Source organism: Poecilia reticulata, linkage group LG1, assembly GCF_000633615.1.
Source record: "Poecilia reticulata strain Guanapo linkage group LG1, Guppy_female_1.0+MT, whole genome shotgun sequence".
NCBI classification, from domain to species: domain Eukaryota; kingdom Metazoa; phylum Chordata; class Actinopteri; order Cyprinodontiformes; family Poeciliidae; genus Poecilia; species Poecilia reticulata.
The window spans coordinates 17,345,155-17,373,093 of record NC_024331.1 but is presented as its reverse complement, the minus strand read 5'-3'; the positions used below and the strand labels follow the sequence as shown (position 1 = coordinate 17,373,093).

The 27,939-nt window shown below is 40.4% G+C and overlaps 1 protein-coding gene across 2 annotated transcripts; it reads left to right on the top strand.

The window, feature by feature from the left end:
• Positions 1 to 7: 7 nt before the first annotated feature.
• Positions 8 to 27,919, top strand: LOC103463324 (MLLT6, PHD finger containing). Of its 2 annotated transcripts, none has more exons than XM_008406605.2 (20): positions 8 to 464; positions 3,020 to 3,099; positions 3,192 to 3,246; positions 3,370 to 3,479; positions 10,291 to 10,394; positions 13,442 to 13,535; positions 13,645 to 13,752; positions 14,321 to 14,410; positions 14,812 to 14,959; positions 15,040 to 15,837; positions 16,318 to 16,508; positions 17,615 to 17,732; positions 17,882 to 17,948; positions 18,566 to 18,714; positions 20,156 to 20,353; positions 20,588 to 20,664; positions 21,264 to 21,631; positions 22,733 to 22,823; positions 23,960 to 24,172; positions 25,032 to 27,919. In XM_008406605.2, the coding sequence occupies exons 1-20, from the start codon at positions 356 to 358 to the stop codon at positions 25,134 to 25,136; spliced, it is 3,273 nt and encodes a 1,090-aa protein (XP_008404827.1). In that variant the 5' UTR covers positions 8 to 355; the 3' UTR covers positions 25,137 to 27,919. The 2 variants fall into 2 exon arrangements, with proteins under 2 accessions (XP_008404827.1, XP_008404835.1); XM_008406613.2 differs by having other exon boundaries at positions 25,028 to 27,919.
• Positions 27,920 to 27,939: the final 20 nt, after the last annotated feature.

The following is a 27,939-nucleotide window of genomic DNA, read 5'->3' as shown; positions in this document are numbered from 1 at the left end:
TGATTTTATCTAGTTGAAAGACATACAGAGCTATGAGCTTAAAATGTTAAGATAGAAAATTGATTCAGATCCCAAGTTGATGCCTTTGCAGGACAAATTGTGAGCATGCGCACGGCATCTGTTCTGAGGACGGGAGGAGGACATCACGGTAAAACGTAGAAGCTGCGAAGCAGCGCAATTTTTTACACGCCGAGATTTGGTTTCACCGCTGCGGCAAAAACACTCCCGTGCTTCCGACGCGGCAGATGACTATGCCCGTTACAGCGTTAAAGTGCCGGATGTCTACCTGACAGGCCTGGCCGAGGTCTGGGCCGTTACTCGGGAGGAGAATTTTATTTCTTCATATGGGAGAAGCATGCGGGAAATGGTCGGAGGCTGCTGCGTGTGTTCAGACGAGCGAGGCTGGGCTGAGAACCCGCTGGTGTACTGTGATGGACACGGCTGCAGCGTCGCCGTTCACCAAGGTAACATTTAGCCGCCGTTAGCTTATAATTAGCGGGCAGCTGTGGTCGCTGAGCCCGGCGGCTGGAAGCGGCCAGCGGCGCTCAGAGGACGGCAGGTCTCTGAGGTAGGCTCGCTCTGTGTACGTGCGTGTTGCGAGCGTGTGGGAGGGGTAGGCAGGGTAGCAGGCAGGCGTGCTGTTTGTTGTGAACGCTCAGGGCCAGGCAGGCTTGCTGACATCAAGGAAGGATGGTGCCTCCATGACCGGTCCGTGTGTGGCTGTCCATGACACGCAACCAGTTTTCACCACAAGCCAGCCCCGGTGAGGCCCGCCGGCTTGGACACTTGCTTTGTTTTATTTACCTCGTATAATTGGGCGCAGCTAACTCCCAGGATCATATATCCATGTAGTAAGTCATCAGACTTGATTCTACGATGTTTATTATTTACGGAACCTGGCGAAAGTATTCACTTCTTGAACTTTTGTTTTATTCTTCACATTGCAGCCACAAACTTGGGACAGACCAACGCAACGTAGTGCAGAATTGTAGAAGTTGTAGAAAAGAAATGCATGCCAGGTGGTTTTTTTTTCCTTTTAACATTCAGCCTGTTGTTTGAAGGCCTCGGTTAGTGAACATCACTGAGACCAAAGAACATATCAGACAAGTTAAAACTGCAAATGTCGAGTTTTTGAACACATTGAGCAATGTATAACAATGTACCAGTTTCATGAGGATCCACATAAACTATCAGACTCATCTGGCTGTAAGGAGTTAATAATCAGAGAAGGAGCCAAGAGGCCCGTGGTAACTCTGGAGGAGCTTTAGATATCCACAACTCAGGTAGGACGATTTGATGGCAGGACAACTATGGAGGAAAACATGCAGGAACAGATCTGAGACTCGGTCAGGTTTGGACTGCGTGTCTGTGAACATCAATTTTCAAGTCTTGCCACAAATTGGGCTCAAATACATCAATATGCTTTCGTTTACCTGCTCTGTTCTCTGTATTTCTGTCATAATCCTGCTGGAAGGTGGAGTTGTAATAGGATTTTCCACAAAATCTTGTTTCAGTCAGATTTGAATACAAATGCGCTCCACTTTTTCCAGATTTTATGTTCGTATGGAAAATAAAAACACATACAACCCAAGATTATGGAGTTCTCTAACACAAATTACAGTAATAACACTGAAGATTATGGCTGCCAAATGACAACGTGAATACTTTGCAAGACACTGTGAGATAAATGGAGTTTTGTCTCTGAAGTGACCAAGAAGTGCTTAGGTTTTATGATAGATGAGTTAAAGGCTGAAATAACTTTAAAGTTTATGGCTGAGATGAAAGTGCCCTATAAATATGAATGAGATGTTTATGAGGATTATTAAAACCAAACTGCATCCTGTAGGAAGAAGAAACATGTCTTCTGCTGCGGATAAACTCAGCAAAGACTAATACAGAAAAGTTAGGAAGCAGCAGAATAGAAATAGTTTTAAATACAAAAGGGATTTCTTTTTAAATTATGTGGAAGTTGCTTCTTTTTTTTTTTTTTACATTCTTCCATCTTGTAATTTACCAAGATTCATAAGTTCACTTCTTCATGATGTGCCAAACAACATTCTGTGAAATCAATTAGTCTTTTTTCAGTACATTTAATTGCTTTTTACACAGATTTAGGATTTTATAGTAATAAATGCTGACATTTTAATGTTTTATTCATTGGTCAAACTGTTACGGATATTTTGAGTGATTTTGAGGTTTTGTTGGTGTGGCTGTGGGTCAGTGGAAAAAGTAATCTGGAAATGACTACAAAAAAAGGAATCAAAATAAGATTTTTGGTTTAATTTTAAGCTAATGGATAATTTATCACTTCCATTTAATAATTGGGTAGAAATACATCTTTGTGAGCTCTACAAAAGCTGCACAGAATCCTGAATTATAATCAACATTGCAATGGGAGTTTATGCAATATCATAACATTTAATATGTTGAAGGCAATAATTTATTTAGCCAGCTGAACAAATTTTCACTCACTTTTATGTTGACACCTGACAGTATTTTTGGTGATGGAGATGCTAAAACACTACTGTGCAGCCCAAGTGGTGGAGAACTTTTCTTTTTTTTTTACTTGGACTTTGAATTCAGGTCAACTCTCACTAGGGGTTAAGCAAGTTTCTGACATACTTTTTTTTGTCATTTGTAATTTATTTTCAAAAAAAATAAGTAAGGAAAAAAATAGCTTAAAATCAGATTAAGTATGAAGATATCAGAGATTTTATTTTTAGACCATGTCGCCCAGCCACTTCTCCAACTTCTCCACAGGACTTTTTTTTTTTGTCATTTAGGTTCCTTTTTTTTTTTTTTGTTACTTAAATGTGAAGCACCATATTTTCCAGTTATTATGGAACAAATATAATTTTATATGGCAAATTAGTTTATGATTAGGAAGCTTGTTTTTTTTAAGCATTTCTTTTAGGGCAAATTCTCCTCATTTTGTCAAAAATATGTATTTATTAGACTGAAGAAGGAAAAAAAAGAAGAAAAATAGTAGTCACTTGGTTTGTTTGTGTGTTTGTCCCAGCGTGCTACGGCATTGTCCAGGTTCCCACCGGCCCATGGTTCTGTAGGAAGTGTGAGTCACAGGAACGAGCAGCACGGGTAGTGAGTATGCCAACATGTCTCACTCTTCCCATCTCACCTGCAATGACTGATTTTTCCGCTCACAGTGAGCTCTGCTGTCTCTTTTGCCTCAGAGATGCGAACTGTGTCCCCACAAGGATGGAGCCCTTAAAAGGACAGACAGTGGCGGTGAGTCTCTGTCCACCTTAATTCTCCCGACATTTCTCTGAGATCTACATCAGTGCGCCTAAAACAAATTAAAGACCTCCATAAAGGGCCTTGTCATCTTCCTCTAATCTCTCTGCTGCTCAGGCTGGGCCCACGTTGTGTGCGCGCTCTACATCCCTGAGGTGCAGTTTGCCAACGTTCTCACCATGGAGCCCATCATCCTGCAGTATGTCCCACATGAGAGATACCTCAAGGTACAAAACATGCACGTATAAGTGGAAAACCTGCATTAGTGCGGCATTGGAGAGTAGAGCTTTATCTGAAATCTGAGTGTTAGGATATACTGGTTAATCCCTGAGATTACAGTCAGTGTGTTGTGCCATCTTTAATCTGCTATGCATGTTTCACGTTTTGCAAGAGGGGGTTTTCCTTCAAAAAAAATAATCAAACTGGGTCTAAAAAAAAGAGAAAGTGACCTACAAAAAACAATCAAAGGAGCACATTTTTTGTGCAGAAACTGGGCGGAAAATTTCTTAGAATAATACTCGTTTGTTTTTGCAGGAGACTCGTATAAACTGAACAAGTGTTAGAGAGATGGTTCCCAAATAATTCACTTTTTGCAATCAAATAAAACTATGCTTCTGCAGGATGAGTTGAATGGAGAACTAAGCTCCTTTTTACTTTGTTGTGTAGAGATGCACAGATCAGAGATTTTATAATTAACTTTGATTGTTTAAAAATGGCTGAATTACAGACCTGTCTCTTTTTGCATCACTCCAGATTATTGATCAAAATTCTCTGTGCATATAAACCAGAATAAAATAAATTACAACATATCTGTTTTACTGCTTACTGACCAATTTTAACTTACTAACTTTTTTTTTTCTTCATATTTTCCATTCACTGACTTTCTTATCAACACTTATTTACAAATCCCTAGATGTTGCAGCAGCTGCATATTTCTGTCAAACAGGGTAAAACAAAACACAGTTTTGCTTTATGGAGGCCAGAGATTAGAAAATTATGCAGCTTGGTTTTATCATGACACGGTGGTGATAAAAGTGTGTTGTAGTTGAAAAGAAGAAGCTTTGGCAAAGGAAAAGATAAACTGGGTCAAAGCAAAGAATGTGTAGGTGCTGATCACAACATCTAAACCTTCTTGGCACCAAAGGAAAACTAACTTTTGAAAAAAAAAAACAAAAAAAAAAAACAACAAGAACAAAAAATAAAAAGGCTGTCATTGACTGTAAGGAGAGTTTTGGTACCACTGCAGAGTCACAGAACCACATGGTGACAAACCAGTCCTGAGAATCTGATGCCTCCTGCCAGGAGCATTAATGGTTCAAAGTCTGTGAGACTTGATAAAACAATCATGTGATGTGGCTATAGGAATGAAAACAACAATACTGAACACTCAAACAATGCATCTGCTGGCCAGGCATACCTCTGCATCCATTCAACAAGCTTCTGCTCAGAAGGAGAGTTTAGCAGAGGTAGGAAGTGAAAATATGCTGCTGTCCTTTCCAGAAGTCTAAACTGTGTTGGTTGGCTGTCATTCTTGACCAACGAGAACAGCAGCATTTACTCTGTCCAAATGCAAAATTCACTAATTACTGTTAAAATTTAAATACTTTAATTCAAGACCATTAAATTATTACATATAGAGAGTCTAAGATTAAAGCAAGAGATTCTTAAATTGTTATTTGGCCGGTTTTTTTATTTTTTTTTATGTGGATGGCGAGAGGGTGAACATAAAACTCATGTCCCTCTGAGAGAAATCAGAAGTGATTGCTATTATAGCACGAGTTTCCCAGCCCTGTTGTTGTGTGTGTCATGGTTTGTTGTGAAGTTTCAGTAAAAAGTATGGCTGATGGATAAATGCCCGCTGGAACATCATGTGGTCTCGAGGTATACCGCTACAGCTACCTATACTGCAGAAGGCTCCACACAAATTTATTTTGCACAGTAAAATGTGCATAAATAATATTTTAAAATACTTTACTGTCATCTGGGGAATCAACAGGAACTGGTTTGGAAAAGAATCACCTTCATTTTAATTTGGACAGTAACTCTAGTTAAATAATTGTCTGTTGATTTTTTTTTTACCAATAGTTTGTTTTGGATGTTTGAATTATTGATAAAACTTGCAGATAGAAACTCTGTCATTTCAGAGCTCTTTGGCCTCTAAACCCTTTGTGATCCATGGTTCTAACGCAAGTTACTCTTCTGATCCAGAACAATCTTATTTTGGGAGATTGGCATGACAGAGTTGGTTCAAATGCAAGAAAAGCACTGAAATGGCCACGCTGATTTCAGCTTTATGTCATTTCATGATGTCTCCACTGTTATGTTACTAATTTAATTTCAATATACGTGTCACAGTGTTGAGATCACAGATTCAAACTCGGATCAAGTCTATCGAGTAAAACAGAAGCAGGAAGGAAGTGTGTCTTATGTAATCTGCTCCTCTCATATTCCAAGACGACGGAATAAACAGTAAATATTTAATATCTGAGTTGGAATGATATTGTTTTCAAGCAAATTCCCTTCTTATTCGGCTTTGATTTTATGGACATACAAGTGTTTTAAATCACTTTCATTGGATGCTGTTGCACAAACATTTGGTGCCAATTTATTGTTGGGTAACTAAAAACTTTCACTAATTCTTTAAATGTAAATGTAAATGAGTTCATAAACAGACTGCTCTCTTGAATCTACAGTATGTAAGATTTTTCTTCTTCTTTTTTTTTAGAAACAAAAATTTTTGTTGGTCACATAAATGTTGCCCCACACATCTATGCAGTGACTCAAATGATGAAAAACCCGTGACTAGCGCAACACATGATGTGTATTGTACTATTCACTCTTACCTTTATTCTGTATTGAATTTTTTTTTTCATACTTGTTTGTTGTGCTCCCACCTACACATCCTGTAAAAGCCCTAAGCTGAGTGTGTCGAGGTCACGGCGACTGTTGTTCTGGGAACTCTGGAAGATTTCCAGTTGAAGCAGATGTAGGCTGGAGCGGCGTGAAACAAAGATGCACATTTACCATAAAAAAAGAAAAAAAATCTCCTTTGTATTCATTAAACACCAAATAACTTGGTGTCATTTGTTGCTTCTCCTGTACTCCTTAAACATACAGTCTTTAATGGCCGGCTGATTGTGTACAGTTCTGATAAACTTGAGTTAATGTACTTTGGTTCAATTTCATTAACACAAACATTTCTAAGAAATGTAACACAATATAACTTGTGTAATTTAAAACCAAGATCCACCAGCCAGGCTTTTCCTGTCAGTTTTTTAATGTCAGTTTTCTTTGATAGCTGACCTGCAGATTCAGATTTTGTGGATAGTATTTTTTTCCTCCTAAGACTCTTAACACATAATACTGGAAAAAAGGGGATTTAAGTTGTTTTGTTTTTGATTTATGAAGCATGTGTTCCTATATTTTTGCTTGATTTTAGTGGGATATAGTAATTTATTTGTTCCTTAATAGGGAAATTCATTAGAAAAACTGATGGAGCGCTCTGAGTCACACACAGATTAAAGACCAATAACTAAAACTTGAATACAAATTCAAAAATATAAAGAATTGTCTTGTGCTTGTTTTGTTTAAATTATGTTTTAAGATTTTAAAATATTAATAAAAATATAAAAGCTTATTTATAAACTCTAAAAATTGCATTGAGGCTCAGGTTTGTTGATGGACCTGAAATTATGTGAATTCTTGGTTTTGCTGCATTAATGCAAATCTAATGTTCATTTCCTGATGGTGAAAAATAAACTGAATCTAACCTCTTTAGATTAATTTGATTTCTGCTGCTTAGCTTAAATCTCTGCATTAATTGCTAATCTGTAGTCAGTTGTATAAAACACATGCTGCTGCTATTAGCTTGTTAGTAGTTTTAAAACAATAATAATACCTCAATAGAAATACTACCTTAGTTTCCAAATCATAATTGGATTTTTTTTTTAAATTTTATCAGCCAAACAGTGTAGCAATCTTTCTTTAGCCAGACGACCAGCAGTGTGTAGCAACAGGTGGGGAGGGGCCAGCATTTCAGTACTCTATGCTGCACACAGCAGTAGAAATCATTTGCTGAAACTGCAGCATCTCTTTAAAAAGCATGACAGTAAATTGTAGCGGTTTTGACACCATTACTAAAAAAACATGCATAGAAAAATTGTACTTTTCAATCCTTAATATACGTTGATGCTGGCAGTAAAAGGTTTAAGGGGTGAATCTTTAGGAGGACTGGATGCATTTCTTTAAGACTACTTTACCAGATTGCCTGAAAGTTTGGGTCCCTGGACGGCAAATAGGTGAATCAAGACTTTTGGTCGGCAGTTCATCTATAACATGTGTCGTATCAGATAAACTCTCCTAAAAGGAAATCTTGGGATCATTTTGGAAATCCAGTGCCTTTGATGTGTGTGTGTGCGTATGCCTACATATAAATACACATGTGTGAGTGTTTGAGGGCCCGGTTTCATATTACTGTCAGCTACAGTAAATTGTATGCAGCTTTGCCCCGTCAGAGCCATTCATCCAGATTTTTTGCAGCCTGCATTCCTAGACAGCCTCACAATGGACAGCGAAAACTTGAGAAGCCACTCTTCCCTTTTACATGCTCGGTGCGGCTGTGTCTCCGGCTTTTCACTGCACGAGCGACATCCTCTGAGAGCGAAACAGAGAGCTCTGTGGGATGTGGGGAATGGAGGGAAAAGGGAGAGAAAGAGCAAACGGAGACTGCTGGAGTGAAAAAGGTGAAGAGCCTGCTGTTCCTTTGTCTCGCACCTGTTGCTAGGCCTCTCCTGCCCCCTGCCAGCCTGCCCTGCTTGCTAAAGGAACGCTGACGGACAAGTACAAAGCTTGCTCATTTCATCTCGTGCAGGCCCACATGTACAGTTGAAACCAGATACTTGCATATAATGTTTGGAAAGACGCATAGCCTTTCTTTATCCTCCCTCCGTGGCATAACATCCGACTAAACATTTCCCATTTTAGGGATCATGGAGGAGGAGTTCAATTTAATTCAGGGGTTTACATGAACTAAGAGTTCAGTCATATTCAATAAGTTAGAGTATGCATTGAGAAGAGGCCCGTCTTTTATTTGTCTTGATGTGAAACTCCAATCTTAAATATGTTTTCATTGACTGGAAAGCACAGCAAAAATGACGTTTTTCAAACCTCCACTCGTGTGTAATTAATCTATTTATTGTGCTCAACTTGGTGATAAAGCTTCGGAAATCGATATACTTTTTAAAAATATTCTGATTTGTTGAATGAGTCTGCCTTTTACTTAATTTGAGAAAACCCAGATGATGATGTCATGATATTGTAATCGTCTTATTGGTTAATTCCAAATAATTGATTTAAATTGAGGCGTACTTGTGGATATATGTCGAGCCCACGTCTCAACACACAAAACACAAATAAAGAAATTAATCATTTTGGACCTCTATAAGTCTTGTTTAGTTATGAGTTCAATTTCCTTATGTCTGAAGGTTCCACATTCTTCTTTTTAGATGATTATATCGAAGTAAAAACAGTTCGGGAATGTTCAGCCACGATACTTTTCAAGGAGGAGACGGGTTGTGTCTCAGACAATCTTTTGTGAAATGTGCCAAATTGTTATAAAAGCCAAATATTGCAACTAAGTAGATTAATTATATTGGCCATTTCTATATTTAGTTGAAAATGGGAAACATTCTTCCATCAGTGAAGTACAGGGGTGGCACCATCATGGTGGGGGGTGGGGGGAGTATTTTGCCACGAGAGGAACTGGTTCCCTTCTTAGATGGCTACATGAAAAAAAGAACATGTTGAAGCAATATCTCAAATCATCAGGCAGGAAACTGAAGCTTGGCCACAAGTGTGTCTTTAAAATGAACAATGAGTCTGATCATATCGGCAGATCAGTTACAAACTGCTTTGACTGTCACCCTCAATATAATGATTTTTATGATTATTTATGTAAAATGTACTTTTTTGAGCTCTATATCATCCTGTAATGTTATAGACGGTTCCAAAACGCTTGATCCCACAAAGCGCCGCCTTTTGCATGAAGCTCCTCCTCAGAGCTGCAAGCTTCCGCCTCACAGAGCCCTTCTTCCCCCATGACTCTCCCATTCAGCTCCTCCAGGCTAGCGTCGGCAGCAGTTAGCAAACAACTGGTTGATTGCAAGTCTCCTGAGCTTATCATATGAACTACTTCGTAGTCCAGCAGTTCTCAGGATGGTTGTAAACGGCATAATTAGAAGCAATGTGGGAAAGAGTAGGAGCTTCTTATTGAGACAGAGGCCCAATTTCAAGATGTCAAATTACGTAGTAAAATGTTTTGTTATATATGTACAGCATTTTTATTACAACTGAAGGTAACTTGATAGTGCTATAAAAATGGCACTATGTGCCTGGAAAATACATGATACTGCCCCTTTAATGACAACAGAGTCGATGTGTTAGAGTCAACATAACACAACCCTGATATCAGTCCCACAGAAAATTTTGTGGGCAGAGCTGAAAAGACTCAGTTACACCTGTTCTTTTGAAGTTCCTTTACACTGCTGAGACAGGCTTGTCAAAGCATCTAAACCAATCCATAAAGATTAAAAATCAATACTACCAAAATACTAGGGATCCAAATGTAAACATTTTCATTTAAAGAACGTTGAGCTTTGGCAATTCAGCAAAAAGAAATCCTCTTGGTACTCTTCACTGATCTGAACAGGGAAAGTTCAGTCTTAACGTTGGACAGTGAAGGGAGTCGTTCTCCTTTCATTGTGTGGATGTGAGCACCAAAATTATTTAAAGGTGATGACAGACGATTCAATCTCCCTAAACATCTGGTGAACAGTTTAGCTGTATCAAACCCTGAAGAAACAATTTTGTTTTAAACCCTCATCTGCTAAACATCTTAATCATTTACATTAGCGCTTTAATCTTTTATTTGGTGTAACTCCCTTTTATGTGTTTGCTCTGGTCACATTGGTATAAACACTGCACATGGCTGTGAATTATGAATCGTATTTCTGTCTTTCTTTGGTGTCCTCTGCCGTCCAGACGTGTTACATCTGCGAGGACCACGGGAGGGAGAGCAAGGCGGCCTGTGGAGCCTGCATGACCTGCAACAGGCAGGGCTGCAGACAGGCTTTTCACGTCACCTGGTGAGTGACGAGCATTGTCATCATGTTTGCGTTTGATGTTCGCCGTGTGGTGGGGCCCTATGAAAGGAAATGACAAAAGGCGTAGACAAAACATCAAATATTTTGATGCTTTAAAATAGAGATTCTCCTCCTCTCCTGCAGTACCGCATTCATTCTTTTGAATGCGTTGTGTACTTTTTCTTGTTGCTCAGTCGCTTGCAGTGCGTTCAATTAATGTTAACTGAGGACTTAATTGAATAGCTTTAAATTTAATACTGAAATACAAAAGTTAACATTGTTTCCCATTTCAGAAGAGGCTCTGGCGATCTGCTTTGCAGTCTGACTGTACCCCTGTGTCTGATTTGAACTGTTTCTCCTTTGCTTTAAATTCAGCAATGAAACCTAGAAATGTAACAATCGGGGGAACTTGTATCCATTTTATGATCAGCAAAAGTCTGACAGACGTCTGATCTGCAGATGACGATTTCAGCAGATGGCAAGTTTTCCTGAAGAAGAGTAAATGGCATCAATTTGTTGTTTTTTGTTGCTTTTTTTTGTCTAGATTGAAGATCTATCTTGAAATAGTTAAATCAATTTAAAAAAAAATCAACAAGGGATGAGGTTGGAGAGCTTTCTGTTTGCATCTTTGGAAATCTACAATTACTACAAGCGTCTCAAGAAGTTTTGCTGGTGACTTGCAATTGTCTAGTTTTCATATTCATCTGCTCTGACAAAAACCAAACAAACCTTTTTCCAGTTAAACTCACCACTCTTTAGTGGTACCAAATTACATTGATGGCAACTCTGCTTGGTCCTGAAGTTGTTACTAAGTGAAGAAGATTCAAAGTTTGCTATTGTTTGTGTAAATTAAAGAGTTTGTCTATAAAGCACCTTTCACAGACACAAAGCATTGTTCAGCATGCCATAATTAATGGACGATAAGCTGCTACTTTGTTCACATGCTTTGAACACTGCGACGCGGCTAATATACGGCTTTCTATGAACGAGTTTCAAAAGACCGGTCTGCTGCACGAGGAAGAGGACGACACAACTTCAAGACGACTGCAGGGTTATTGAGATTGGCAACAAAAGAAAGACTGAGGAAGTGTATGCGAGGCCAGGGATGCCTGCAGGATATTATTTAAACCATCACCACACCTGACCCACATGAACACAATCACATCCCCAACACGCATGATATGTGTGGCACACAAAACCAGAGCACCTGACCCACACACAAATACACATGCACGGGATGCACATGGCACATAGAAACGGCAACGTCGCACAGTTCCTGACCCATAATATGCCACACGAGGCTCATGGCATACAAGGAAAAAGCGTCTGACCCACACGAGGTGCAGCGCGCACACATGCGACGCATCCACACACAAATGCATATATGCCCCACGTGATCTGTTTGTTATGAATTGCAAAGAATAATATAAAAAGGAAAACAAAATCTATTGTATTTGGAGCGAACTCTCCACCTGCAGCTTCCCAGGTTCTGAGTCTGTGACATCCAGAGGTGAAGTGACAGCATCTGGTTCTTTTTTTCCATTTACTTTATTGTTCACAAGTATGTTTACTTGTGTTACTTATGTTTACTTACTTTACTATACTGTTGCATTTAACTTAGAGAAAAAGTGCCAAACTAATCAATTAAATTTTTGTTTAGGGTGCATTTCCCCTTGCATGAAGGGGGAAAAAAAATTTAAAAGTGAAATAATGATGAGATTTTTTTAAAACAACTCAAAGGGAAACCCCAAGTTACTCACAGCCTAGAGATCTGCATTTTATATGAGTGCATATTCAGCAAGCTGGATATAGTTTTTCAGTCCTAATTAGCTTAAAAGCTCATTTTAGCTAAAATGCTACTAGGTAGATTTGATTTATTGTCATTGTACAGTACATAAACTGTACAACAAAATTAGTAGTACAGCTGTTCTTAGGGCATTTATAAACAAACAGTTAAAACAGATAAGACTGGCATTTTCTGGGAAAAAAATGCCGTTATCATGTTGACTTTAGCGAGCTTGTTGTTTAACATTTACTTAATTCATTTAGTAAGTTAACATTAGCTTTTGGGTAAAAATTAGATATAATATTGCCTCTACTCTTAATATAATCAGAATATATTTTGAAAATTTTATTTTCTTTTTCTACTTGTATCTGTGTGAGAGAGCAGTCACTTTAAAATTGGTCATTTTCAGTGTTCTAAAACACTGAAAATGACGACAGACAACATTATAGACTGTCTTGAGTTTCTTAGTTAGCATCACTACCTCCAAGCCACATTTTTTATAATTATTACTTAAAAGAGACTCTAGATCCTTACTATAAAATTTCCAAAAGATTGTCGACATGCCCAGTACACAGTATAGAGCAGTTTCTCTATACTATGTTCAGTCTTCCTGTTACCTGCTTACCATTCACTCCGTTTATAAGTAGCAGGCTGAATTAATAGTCTACTGTAGAAAATAGTCTTCTTTGAAATGGCTCCTCACACCTTTTTGTTTCTCTGACTTTATTTTAGGCATATCTCTGATACCTTTAATATATAACTTTGAGTCTTCTTCCCTTCATACGAATTTACAAATCAAAAAATGTTGATATTGTGACCTGGTTATGTTCCGGTATGATGTGTCGGGTCGTCCAGTTTGAGGGAGCAGCTAATTACTTGTGTATCCATAATGACAAGTGAAGGCATAGGTGTAATGAGTTTTCCTTGCAGTCCAGATCTTATTGCATGGACACTTTTTTTTTTTTCTAGCCACATAGTGCAGCCAGATCTCTGCCCGCAGCATGAAGCGAAGAGAAACCTGGTCTAAAGTTCTATCTTGAAGATCATCAAACATGCAAATTTAACTCAAGTACCAGCATCAGCACTTATCTTGTCGTGTTTTGAATGTTCTTAATTAAGAGACCAAATGTTGACTTGGTTGTGAAGAAATCCGGAATAAACTTGAACTCATTTGGTCATGACTGATCTCTCGGGTTCAACTGTGTTGTCTGGTTTGTGTAGAAGCTTGACTCTGACCTATGACCCTGTGCTATACTTTGCTCAGTGCTCAGATGGCTGGTCTGCTGTGTGAGGAAGAAGGCCCAGAAGCTGACAACGTTAAATACTGTGGTTACTGCAAGCATCACTACAACAAAATGGTACAAAGAAAATCATTGTTTCTGGATTTAGCCTACTTTTCCGAGAGATCTGTGTTGTTGTTGCTTTTTTTTTTTTTTTTTTTTTCATTACTGTGATTTTTTTTTACAGCAGAAGAAGTTGCGCTCAAGCGAAAATGCTAGTGGCTCCTTCAGTCATCCCAGGGGGTGCTCCAGTTCTCCATCGCAGGAAAAACATCACCACCATAAACAGAGGAAGGTAAACAACTCTTTGGTCTGATTTAGTTTGAGTAACTTGGCATTTACTAACCACAGATAATATCTCTCTCCTCTGTGTAAAGTCAGTTTGTTTTTTTCCTCTACTCTTTGTAGAGGACAGAGATGGATTGAAACAACTAAAGTGAAACTTTTGCTATAAAAATAGTCAGGCCAGTTGGTAATTAATGCCAATCAGTGAGATCAATAATTAAGAATCTATATAGATTATTGAAAAAGACAAAAACAGCAGGAGAAGGAATGTGTTCAATCAGTTTATTTATGTAGAGCCTGATCAGTGGAGAGAAACGCTTCCCTTTCACAGAAATGAATCTAAAATTTGAAATCAACGTGCTAGAAAATATTTCCAAGATGAAACAGATCGTTGAGTTTGGTATTGAAGAACTTTAAGTGTGAGGAAATGAATTTTCAACTTAATCCTAAATTTACAGGGAGGTAAAAATGAAAGAAATATTTCTTTAAATCTCTGCACCGTGAAGTTGACAGATGTTTGTTTTGTACACATGCTGACCATTCTACACTGGGCGTGTGTATGTTTGTGTGTGTTTTAGAGTCATAAAGACAAGATTCGTCAGAAAGAGCGGCACAAGAAGTCTTCAGACAGCCTGAGCTCCTCCATAACTACAAGCGGTATAGAAAAGGTACAAACAGCCGAACCACAGACCGTCTTACGACGCGCCGGTCACATTAGTTACCAAATATTAAAGGAGACGTGATGCAGTTTAGCTGCAAGTTGACACAATTTCTTCCATCAGTATCCAAGTTTTTTGACACACTTTGGTAAGAATGAAGTAGCATCGCATTACCGTTGTATAATGACGTGATGAAAGTTCTTTGTCGATTTATAGAGTTGCGTAAATGCATTAACTGATTTTTTTTTTTTAATATGCGTTTACTACTAAAGCAAAAACTACAGTTAAAACAGATTGATATGTCACTCTGAAAGTACATTGAATAGAGCATGGTAGCTATTATTAAAGATAGCCATCATTCATAAAACACGTGAAACATTCTCCTGTTGTTTTTGGATGTACATGGATAGATATCTTCAACACATCACAGCAGCAAAGATGGCGAAGGGAAGCCGAAGAAGCTGAGCTCCCACAGTCACGGTCACCGGAGTAAGAAGACGGGGAGCACCGGAAAAAGCTGCTCCTCCTCCTCCTGCTCCTCCAGCCCGTTCAACACCGGTACCGCCTGCAGCACTTCCCATCACGGCGAAAAGTTGTTCCGAGTGTTTGTGTCTGACTGCTTTTGCGCTTTCCTGCAGGCGGATCCCTGTCGACCACTCAGGATTTCCATCAGTTCTCATCATCCTCTCGCTTGGAGCGCGAGCACGACCGCGGAGGCGACGACCACAACGGAGAGAAACGCAAGGAGCGCCACAGGAGGTCTGCGGTGCAGGAGGAGGAGGAAGAGGAAGAGAAAGATGGCAAAGATGAAGAGGAGGAAGAAGAAGAAGAGGAGGAAGACTGTAAATACCAAAAGCCCCCCTCGTTGACCCCGGCCGATTGCCCCCTGGCAGGGTCTCAAAGCCACGAGCGGACGGAGAGCAACTCGAGCCCCTTTGAGAACAAAGTCACCATCTCCACCTTTGGCTCCATTATGCGCATCACTTCCTCGTCTGGGTTGGGCAGCACCTGCAAAATCCGCAAAATTTCCTCCTCGAGCGACTACAAGCCGTCCAAATCCCTCTCAAAGCCGCCTCAGGTCAGCGCGCCTCCCGTCCTGGAGGACGCCAGCCTGAAGGACAAGATCGCGCCCCCGCCACTGCCCCGAGAGCGGAGGCACCATAGCAACAAGAAGAGCCGCCACGGTCCGGGGCGCCCGCGTGGGAGCAAGAACCGAGAGCGGAGGGATGAGGACCATCACCACCACCATGCGGACGCCCCAGCGCCGACCCCTCCAGCCTTGAGTTCCTCTCTCTACCAGAGCCCATCATCATCATCGTCGTCCCACCCTGCTTTCCCTTCCTCGCTACCTCCCACCTCCTCTTCCTCCTCTACAACCTCTTCCTTCTCTGCTAGGAGTTTTTCTGCAGGTCGCAGCAACTCTTTACTCGGCTCCGGTGAGTCTGAGTGGGTGGGCGTGTGTGGTAGCCCTCTAACTTCCTGTGTGCATGCGTGCGTGCGTGCATTGCTATTTGTTTAAACTCTGCTGTATTCATTTTCAAGCTCGACTCTAAATTGTCCAAGTACTTCCATGACACCCATCAGCTTATCTGAGAATCATGACCTCAGAGGTACAGAGGAAGTGAAAAGCCATCCAGGATCAACAGATTTGGCCTCGTGACACTGCTTTTATATTTTGTAAATCTGCTTCATAGAACTGTTGAATCTGTGTGAGGCAGAGATATTGTCCTAGATATGGTTTGCTGTGTGAGCTGCACATTTCCTGGCCTACTTTCCGACTCAGCCTCTCGGGTGCCTTACGTGTTTTTGAGCTTCACAACTTGCCACAAGAGGAGAAAAAACCTTTAGGGTTTTTTTTTTTCTTTCTTTCCTCCTAGGCTTTTGAATTTGATTCCTTTTCCCCCGTCCTCACTCAGGTATCTACTCCAGTCTCAAGGATCCTCTCACGCTTGGTGGCAGCACGCCTCTCTCCCTGAGTGGAGGAGTGTGCAGCACCTCCTTGTCCCTGGGAGGAGCAATGTGTAGCACACCTCTCTCGTCAGGACTGCTTTCATCTCATGGCTCCTCGCTCTCTCTTCCGTCTGTCAGCGCTGTTTCGAACACGCAGGTATGTCAGAGAAGGTTCACTCAGACATCGTCAGGAAACTCGAGTCATTGTCATTTCTAATCAGGAAAGAGAAACTTCAGTTGATCAAAGTGCTGCACAAGCTTGAAAGAAAACAGATTCCAGCTTCCCGCTGGCATACGTTGATGTGCCCCCAAGTTGCTTGCACATCAGTAAATAATTGTGTGCATGTGGATCCGATGTAAAAAATATTTTCAGTACGGCTAGAAAACATGTAAATAAGTTCAACATTTCATTTAATATCGGTATGCATGCAGCTGTTCTGTGAAGACCTCTTAGGTCTGTTAGAGTGCTTCACACACACATCACATATGATTTCAATTGATGGCTGATTAACAGGCTTTTGCTGAATTGCAATCATTTGAATGGGGTGTGTTGAAGCAGGTCAGGGTGCCCTGAGGACCGGGGTTGGGAAACGCAGCGCTAGAGAACATCAGCGAACAAACAACGTCATAAAAACCGAGAATTAAGGATGCCTGGTGAAACAGACGCTCGGTAATCCATCGTCGGTTTCACAAGCAGAGCGCTTCTTCAGTTCTTCAGTTCTGCTCAGTTATTATTGGGATTTTCTACATTGTTCAGGAATTGGTAGAATTTCTCCTTTTTGAAACTTTTATGTGTCATTTTGGAAATTTAAATCTTAATTATTCCCAGATCATAATTAGATCTGGCCATAAGATCTAAACAATTTAATAAACAAATTGTTTATTACATTTGTTTTTAATAAACAAATTAAATTGTTTATTATTTAAACAAATTTAAATAATAAAAGAATGGGAAGCAAATGAATAACACAAAAAATAAACAAAAAAACTCAGCACTAATCATTTTCTTAATTTCCTTCATGATGCTCACAAACTCAGTCATTGTTGAGCAAATTTCTTCAAAATTTGACTCCCTTTTCTGTGACGGTTTAAGCGAGTCGTTCCAGTACAACAAAAGGTGCCGTCTCCTTCACCCACATATGATTTAAGGGTACATCCATTTTCCTCCGGTACAAAGATATGAACCGCCTGACCTCAATGTGGGTTTTTAGTACCAACGGAGGCTTTCTGCCTGCCTGTCTGACGTTGATCTTTGTCCCTCAGGTCCATTCCAGCTCCAGCGCCTCCTACAGTCTGAACTCCTCCCAGCCTTTTGCCAGCTGTCTCTCCACAGCCTCGACACTGCCGCCACTACTGAGCCAAGGCCAGACCTCATTGCCAGGTGACCACAAGCAAATTTAATTTTCTCCTGCAAAAATACTCTTACATTTCACCAGTAATAACTCTGCGTCTAATTATTCAAATTTAAACGCAGCAAAGTTTTTAGTCAACCCGTCGTCCTGTTGGTAATTTATCTGTTCTGGTTGTCAGAGTCTGACATCGATGACTGCCGCTTCCAGTGTCAGGGAAACTCGCCGAGAGAGAGTCTGTCCTCACAGTACGTCTTTGCTCTTTTATCTGTGTTTATTTTGGCTTTTTAAATACATATTAATCGAGGTCAGTACAAAGAAGCATAAAAGGCCTAAAAATGTGATAATGAAGTAAAAAAATTAGTCAGTAAATAACTTTTTACAGATCAAAATATAAATATATTTGAAAATAAGAAAAATACATCCATATATAATAATTTGTTGATTTCTAATTTACTACATACTTTGGTAAATAATGAAATGATCACTACTAGTAATGCATTTTTAGCAATTTATTTTAGTTTTAAACTTTTATTGTTGGCATCTGATTGGTTCCCCAGATGATAGAGTTAATATTAAAAAATTTTTTGGAACCAGCATATTTTATTAAATTAACAGTTTATAATATATTTATTGTACATTTTATTTCCGCTGAAAATAATTTTTTTTTTGTACTTAACAATTTTATATTTTACTTAGTAGTCAAATTGATTATACAGTAAATATAAACAATATATATGGTTTTTAACTGCGGTTTGCTCGTTGTCGCTCATTGGAAATTAAGAGCTGGATCACTAACAAGGTGTTAAAATGAAAGCTGACCCAAACCCAGAGTCTGACCGGTTTTGTCCTCGTCCCTCTGCAGGTCTCCCATGAGCTGTCTTCCTCTCCTGTTTGACCAGAGAGACGGACTGGGCTCTGGAGTCAGAACCCGTCCTGAGAACGTTCCCCCTGCAAGCTCCCACATCGAGCTCCTGCTGGAGAAACACGGAAACGGAGAGATGGGGGTCAACAGTGAGTAGTCAGAAGACTGCAGTGGCTTCGTTTTGCTCTGAGTCTCGATCGGTTAAATTTAAACAATGCTTAGTTGTTTTGTTTTGTTTATTGTGGGAACAAAGTGTGTAACGATCCTGCTGACTCACTCCTTTTGAGTTTAGGAACCACTTTATGACCAACTGATTCCGAGCTAAAAACCATACGTTGCTTGCTAAGCTGGTTACCCTTGAGTAATAGACCTCAAATGGGTGCAGGTCATTTTGCCTCTTTGCTATTTTGAAATTTTTGCAATTTTGGTCTCTTTGTCTCCAGCTTCTTTGGTTATAAAAAGTTGTCTGTCACACACTTTAAACCAAGTATTCATGCTTGGGAATCAGAACCGTCTCTCTCCTGAACAGATGTGACCTCTGGACTTTTTTATACTGTTTTTACTATCATAGTTTTTAAGAGACAAATATGGCACCTTAAGACATCCGAAGATTGTAACCAAGGACTGTACCTGACTTGTGGTTCTCTCCCTGAAATCTTGCCTGATCAAATGTGAATTATTTTATAAGAATATTACAAAGCCTTGATGTAATCATCTGGGGTTATCCCACATTGCTTAACTGCATTGTGATGTTGGTGCATGTGAACCTCTGACTTTGAAGAACATAATAAAAATGTCTCTTTTTTTTTATTCTAACATTTAAATAATTTTGCTTACTGACCTAAAATGGGAACAACCAAATGTGTTGTCCAACAGTGTGGAAAATCTGATTTCAACTATCAATTCTTGAAAACTCAATGTCTGTGCAGTGGATAGGTCATAGTTCAACATTACACTTGTCTAATTGTGCTTTGAGCGCTTCGGCCTCCATTTTTATTGACAGCAGCAGACAATCTGTCCAAACGTGAGTTTCTGTAATTGAACCTTGATATTTTGTTGGTCCAGGAAGAAAGAAAAAAAACACATGTTGTGACACCAACTAAAATGCGCCAGCTTCTTCATTTATTTTCTAAACACGTCTGACTCAGCACATAAAGCTTCACTCATCAGTAAAGTTTGTTTTGCTTCTGCTGGCAACGTTTTTATGTGGATCTTTTTCAGTAACGTGCAGGGCTGTTTCTAAGCAGACGGTGCAGATCTGGTTGGATAAATACATTCAGATGGGTATCTGCGGCTCCCAATATAACCTGTCATTGTAAAGTGAAGATTGGAAGGAAAAACCTTGACTTCTTTTATTAAAAAAGAAAAAACAGATCTGTATGGCCTAAAACAGTTTTGCAAGCCTTTTGCATGAAAGCTGTGGAAAATTATGGCTCACCTGGTAAAAATAAACTGTGTACTATTCTGACCCCGGATAAAACACTGGCCAGTTATGACTTATACATTCTGATCACCCTCGCTAACCTTTCTTCTCTCTGGAAATCGCCCATCACTGAAAGTTTCTTGTGACATTCGCGCTCTCTCTTTCAGTTGTGGAGATGTTGAAGTCGCTACACTCGCTGCAGCAGGAGAACCAGCGCCTCCAGGACCAGATCCTCAGCTTGACGGTGAAGAGGGAGCGGCTGCAGCTGCTCAACACTGAGCTGGCAGTGCCTTTCCAGCCCCACATCCACACCGGGCCGGGCCTGCTCTCGTCCTCGCAGCTCAGCTTTCTGTCATCTTCTCAAGGTTAGATTCTTCACCTCTTGACACCCTCGGGATTCTGTCCCCTCGTCGTGCCACGGAGCCTTCCCACACTCCCACTTCCGTGTAGCAGCACCAGAATGTTAATGTGATTAAGCTTGAAGAGAGACAGAGTCGTTCTAACATAGTCGCTTGCTGTGGCTTTACTGAACATAATAGATTGTGGTAAACGTAGAAATTGTAGTTTTTACCCTGTGAATATTCCTCTCATTTCCTTAGACCCCCTGAGCACCAATAAGAGTCCCCTCTCCAAAAGCTGCTTCCTGAATGACACCTCCTTTGTTACCTCATCAGAGGTGAGAAACTTCTCCTCCTTCTTCATAGGGCCCGGGCAGCGTGGCTGAAAAACGAGTCACGATTTCATACCAGTTGATATTGATTATTACTGGTTATTTTTTGTGTGTTTTAAATAGCTGAAATACTGCCAAACTGGTGATGTGACCTTTCCTGTTTTATCCACAGTTTCCTCTCCAGTTGTTGCACTCATCTTCTCCACACAGTTCTTTTCATTGTTAATCAGTTATGAGGCGTAGTGGCGAAACATTAAACTGCTACTTTGCAACTTGCTCAACAGTTTATTGACCAACAACCCGTTGATCACAGTCAACAGTGAGTGAGTGAGTTAGTTGTTGCCGCCCACTTTGCACAGCTAGGCTGAGCGGCTAAAGTCTTTCCTCTGCCTACATCCCCCAACTGCTGTGCAGTTCTGGATCAGAGTTCAGTGAAATTATTGAAAATTGTATTGGACACATTACCTGTTGATATCGATCGCCTTCCTATTGTGAAATCACCAAACACTCTGGCAGCGTTATCACTATCAAATCTCTTTAGGAGAATCATTTCTCCTGCCTTGTTTATTTTATGATAAAAGTCAGCTTTTGTGTTTTTCATCCAGGAGCTCCACTCTAATAGTCCGTCCCGCAGCAGTTCGTCGCTCTCCTTCCAGGGTACCCCGCCTCCTCAACAGAGTCCCGCCTCCTTCGGCCAGCCCCTGCTGAACGGTTTGAGCCGAGGGCCCAGCGACGCTTTGGGGGGCATCAGTCAGTCCGGCGCCTCCGCTCTGCCGGTGGGCGGGCTCATCGCGTCCATCACAGGGAGCCCGCAGCTGAACATGAACGGTGTCCTGGGCGGTCTGAACGGCGTGATCCAGTCTCCGGTGCAGATCGCTCAGCAGCCGTCGCTGCCCGCCCTGCGCCCCCAGCCGCCTCCCATCAACCCCCAGGCGCTGGCCCAAGGGTTCCAGCTTCCCAAGAACGTGAGCCCGTATGTAGCCGCTTCGCTTCCATTTGTTGTTGTTGTTGTTGTTGTTGTTGTTAGAGACGCACTGATCCACGAGATGAGCTTTAATTTGTTGTAGACCACTTTGGTAAACTGAGGGCAGTGTCATGCAAAAGCATTCACACTCCTTGTTCGTTGCGTATTTTGTTACATTATGACCATAACCTTCGATGTACGTTATAGGGGTTTTGTATGATGGAACATCAACCATTGCATAAAAAGGAAGAAAAAAAAAGAATAAATTGTTTACAACATTTTTGTCACAAATAATAATTTGAACTGTGGTCTTCAAAATTCTAGCTTTTTGTGTACGGCAGCAGATGCTCATATCTGACACAAAGGACATTGACCGAAATGTTAAAGATGAGAAAGGGAGGAAAGAAGAAAATGAGCACATATCACCAACTGATAATAGCATTGCAAAATTTAATAGTAAAGTTGCCAGCAGAAGACTTTCTAATGGTGTGTTCACACCAAAAGCGTTTTGGTTTACATTCAAAGTCTATGTGGAGGTGCGTCTAGGGCCGTGGAGGTGCGCACCAGGCGTGCTTCGAGCCTCTGGTGCGGCAAGATTTGAACCATTTGAAGCGTTTGGAGGGTCCAAAGCGTCAAGAGCGTCCAATGGAAAGACACGGCTAGAACCGACGTGTATGACACGCCCTCGACACGCCTCCACATAGACTTTGAATGTAAACCAGACACGCGAAACGCTAGGTGTAGCACAAAATCCCAAGCGTCTGCATTCATAGTGCACACACGTCGAACTTGAAGCGTCGAACGCGTTTTTGGTGTGAACACACCATTATATTGTGCAGCCAGGTAGACAGTATTACGCGGCTAATTCCAATTCACAGAAATGCACCTTACGGAGCTCTATCATGTCGACTCTCAGTAAAATACATTGAGCTTTACGGGGTTTTAAATCTTACGAAATGTGGAAAGTGAACCTATTTGCAAGGCGCTGCACACTTGAACTCCTTGATCTTTGTTTTGGTTTGAACAAAAACCAGTGCTACACTTTATCCTTCAACCAGAGACATTATTGCCTGCTCTGTGAGCTGACTCGGTGTTTTACGTTTGTTCCAGGTCTTCTTTTCTGTCTGAGCAGCAGAAGCAGCTCCTCCTCGAGCAGCAGCAGCAGCTCCAGCAGTTCCTCGCCTCGCAGAACTTCACACCGGTAGTGGCACTGTTCTTATCACTTCATCTCGTACGCCTTGATCATGTGCATGCAGTCAGACTCGTTAAAAAGAGAAACCGCGTCTCTTCTTGCAGCCTGAGAAAGTGTAGTCGCCTTCATCTCTTCAAAAACCAGGTCTGCTAGGTATAACAGGAAGGGATGGCATTTAAATATGCTGGTTCACTTAGCAGACAGAGTCAGATGTTACTCTATAATATGTTTTATATGTAGAAATATTTGTGTTCATCAGTGTAATCTTAATGATTACTTTCTTTGTTTTTGTTATTGACTTTCATGCCTATCATTATTATTATTAGTTAGTACTATCTATTATTGTAAAAAAAAAAATACATTTACTGTCTTTATCCCTGTTGGTGTTGCTATTATGATGATTACAATTATTACTGATATGAATATGATGGTTAAAACAATTTAACTACTATTGTATCCCTAACAAATGGTCACACATCTTAATAGTGCCCACATAATCCCAGTCTTCCTCGTCTCAGTTTACAGAATCCACCTTATTTAGTTGCTGTCTATAAATGTGGGTTGATCGCAGCACGACTTGCACACTAAACATGTTGAGGTTGCTTAGTGAAAACCCCAAGTGCTAAGCGAAGCTGCCTCCTCCCCATATGGAGTGCTTCTTCCACCAAAGTGATGCAGCAACGCTTATTTGACTTGCAAACTGCTGAAGTCTGCTGGGGTTTCAATCCGTCATGCGCTTTGACACACTCTAATTATAGAAACCAGTTTGTTTCCTGTTTGACTGTGAAGTTGAGTAGTTGTCACGATAAGGGGACTGAAGATTTCTTACTTCTGTCCTGTTACAAAAACAGGTAAAGATATGAATTTTAAGGTTTGTTGCAGTGCATCTCGGAGCAAGACGTCTCAAACTCTTCCAGCCTTGCAGGATTCAGAGCAAAGTGATGATTCTGTAGCTCTAAATCTTGTTCACCTCCGTTGAGCTGGTTGCATGCTTCCCTGCAGTTTAAAGTTCTCTCCCTCTCTTTGCTTTTCAAACGCGGCTGCTGGCCTTCAGTGGCCATTGAAACGGCAGTTTTGTTTGTTTGCTTTTAGCTCTGATCACAGATCAGTTAAGCCACAGCGCTCTCCTCCTCCTCCTCCTCCAGGAGCAGCAGGCGGTGGTGTGCCAGATGCTGCAGCAGCAGAGGCAGAGGGAGCTGCAGCGCCTCACGCTGACGGGAGCGCTCAACTCAACCCCTAACTCGCCCTTGATCTCCCAGTCGCCCAACCTGTTGTCATCGGCAACCGCGTCTCCCCTACAGGGGAGCCAGGCGGGGGGTCTCTTTGGTCTGCAGGACAATATGCTCCACAAACCTGGGGTGAGTGTTGCTGCTGGATTTCATAACGTGCCGAATCCATCGAGGTTTGAGCCAACAAGCCGTGATCCTGATTTTTCCTCCAGAGGATTAAAACTCTGGCTGCTGCAACGAGTCAATATGATCAAACCTTTCTGAAAGAAAACAGGCATATTCTTTCATCATCTTCTGACATTTGAATGTTTGTTCTGTTCTTTTTGAGGATTTTTTTTTTTAAAGCCGCAGTGATGCACAAAGATCCTTGTTGTCTGACCTCTCTGAAATCGGGTAATATCTTTTCTATAATTAGATGTATCTTCCAACATCAATCAGGGTTTCTACAGAGCCTGAAATTTGAATTTGATGTTGGTTTCTATTTCAGGAAAAGAGAGGGAAAAAAAGAAGAGAATAGAAGAATTAGTTTTTCCAGAATTTATTCCTTATCACCCTGTCTACATGTTTTCTCTTACCTCCGTTTTTTTTCTCACTCTTGTAAATGTTTTTCTTTCATTCTTAAGCCTAAATATACAAATAAAATGAATTATGGTTCACATTAAAGCAAATATATTGCATATATTAACAAAACAAACTTTTATACACTGGTACTTTTACAAGGCCATAAGACTTGCCAAAGGTGATTCTACCTAAAACTGATTCAAGGCTACAGAATACAAATCCACTAAATACTTCAAAAAATAAGATTTATGCATTTCATTTGTTTCCACGTTATGATTATAGGTTATGTTTTGTCTATCACCAGCCAAAATCCCAATAAAATACGGTAACGTTTCTGGTTTTAATGTGATCAACAATAATAAATAAGACATTCTAAATAATTCTTGTTATTTTATTGCATTCTGACATTTTTTTCCCCCCCAGACAGCGGGAGAGAAGGCAGGAGACAAGAACGGCTGAAGTGTTTTTCTTCCCCGCTGCTTCCTGTCCAGTTCGGATGACGACGTCCCGTCAGAATCGCCGGTTTCTGTGAAGTTCTGGGCTCTCGAGTCTCTCCCTCCTCCGTCATCTTCGTCTGACAAACTTCTATGAATGTAAAACGTGACATTAAGGTGAAGTTGTTGTTTTTTTTGTGTGTGTTTTGAAGCTCTTAATATTAGAGGTCCATCTTATGGTTTTTATCTTTGTCATTTAGGCAGCTTTCAGAGAGCATGACTACAGTGGTCTCTTCTTTAAATTGCACTATTTTGTTAGCTTGACCAATGGGGGCTGCTTATGAAGCTCACCGCTGCAGGAGCTGGGTGGGCGTTTTTATTTTGCCGTTTGATATGAAGGTCAAGAGTTTGGCTCTGACTGCTCGAGCACTGACATCTCCCTCTGCCGCGCAAAACCAGCGCTTCCAGTCGATCCGCGAGGAAGCACTTCCGGCAACCTCCCGCTGTCTTCCTCGATATATTTCGTCTTCCCGTTTGCGTTCACCCGGTTTCGTCCTCATCCTTTGAGCGTTTCGGCCTCGCCCTGGCACTTAAGTATAAGATGTAGTCAAGTTGGTGTGTTGTTAGTGGCGTTTCCTCATTAAGCTAGTTATTACCTCAAACGTTCTGCCAGCTGTGCTCCGTTATTTATTTCGTGCAGTCATTACCGTAGCAGCCTTCAATGGATAGGAATGACCACCTAAAAAAACAAAAACGTGGCATTCGCTCGATTTTAACGTCGAAAAACAAAAAGCGTCACGCCGCCGTTCCATCCCACGATGAGAGTTCCTTCCGTCTTTTATATCCTTCCAGTTGCTGTCGAGATTAAACAGACGAAACCAAATTTTTTTGGAAAGGGAATCATTGGTTTTCCCGAACGAGTGTGCGTGTTTAGTCATCCACAGACTCCCTTCTGAAGGATGGGCCGCCGCAAACTGAAGAGGTTTATGACTTGTGAGTATTTTTGCACTCTTGTCCTGAAGTTCTTTGTGTTACCTTCCCACATGGATAACTCTTAACTAGCTCTTCTTTTAGCAATACTGGATAGATAATGCCTTAATAAATGGGGTAGATTTACAGGGAGAGCCCGCGGCCCACAGGCTCACTCTGTCCTCTTTGTCTTTGATAGGTTTTGTTTCTATAACTCGGGCACATGGAGGCTTTTATCGTTTGTTTCTAAATGAACTTCTTAAACTCATTTATACTTTTGATAGCTGACTGAAGATTTCAACAGTGAAAACTTGTGAATAACCGTATGGTCAAGTGTCAAATCATTTTTCTATTGTGACTTTTGTGTTCACACGCAGAGCTCTTTAGTTTATTGTGCTTCAGAAGACTGAGAAACGATCATTTGTAGCACACGTTGCAGTCATAGGAAAGAGTTGAACTCTTGATATAGCAGTGTTTGATGCGTAATGTGACTGTTATCGGCACTGAGACGACAGCGAAACCCCGTCGTAGAGGCTGACCTTCCTCCACTCTTGATTCTTCGACCGTAGCCCGTTTGACTTGGTTTTACCTACACATTGATTTTCTCTCATTTACATCTCTCACTTGAGTTTCTGAGCTGTTTACTTTCTGTTCGCAAGTCTCCCAAACTGTCGGTGATGGGTTTGTTTCACAGATTCAAGCGTCTCCCTGGTTTTTGAGACAGTGCCTTGTAAAAAAAAATTATTCATTCCTCTTGAACTTTTATCAGATTGTCTGAAGCTACTAGAAAATTCTTTATTAGATTTTTTTTTTTTTTTGACAGAGCAACACAAAAGACGTGTGTCAGTGTAAATAGAAGATAAATAAGTAATTATTTCATTCATAAAGTTATTTTGTATGAACCTGAAAACAGAAACTGGGATTAAATTACACACATCTGAACTGTTTACTAAGTAGGTGACTTTTAAAGTCCGTTTCATTGGATTTAATTTGGCATGTTAGAGTAGTTGGGATTGCGAACAATTCAATGACACGTTTTTCAGTTTCTGTAAAACAGAGTGTTTTTTTTGTTTGTTTGTTTTTTCCCACCTGACAATTATGTGCCCCTTTGTGTTGGCCACTACCATAAAAAATGGAATAAAATACATAGAAGTTTGTGGTTGTAAGAAGTTTAAGGATCTGAATTCTTCTTTTGCCAGGCATGTGTACTTGTAGCAGTGACAGAAGGTGAATGGTTGGTTATGTTTTATTAGTGTGACTGCAAGACGGAGGTTTGTCGTCGTTATAATTTTCCTCTCAGCCAAGAAAAAGTTCAAACTCAAAGAGTGGAGCAAAGGTTTGCTGAAGCGGTTTCTTTGTCATGTTGCACTGGGGCCCTGCGAGCCCAAATGTAAATGGTTTTTATGACATTTTTTTATTATTATTATTATTATTATTTTAATAATAACTTGTAAACTTTAATATGTTTGTGTAAAAACACATTCATTCCTTTGAAGTTTGGGTAGCAGACATATTCCATGTTATGAATGTCGTACTGTGTATCTTTTATGTATTGCAACATTTAAGCACCTGGCTCTGAATGAGACGTCAGCTATTAGGATATGGATTGCATGAAATGCAGTGATGTCTCTCAAATGTATAGCTAAATACCAAGTTATAACTATGCATCATTTAAAATGCATTGTTCCCATGAATTAATAGATTAAAAAAGAAAGATAAATGAAATGAGCACTGAATTATAAGAAGGAAAGCACGTTGTCGTCGTTGTACAGTGAATTTGTTTGACAGAACTGATCGAAACAAATTGACAATATTCAGATTTCAAAGCCCTGTAAAGTATTTTGATATTTTTGTGTGCAAACTTAAAAAAGACAACTTTTTTTGTCAATAAATGTATTTTACTGAGTTGTTTCATGGTGCTTTCCGCTGTCT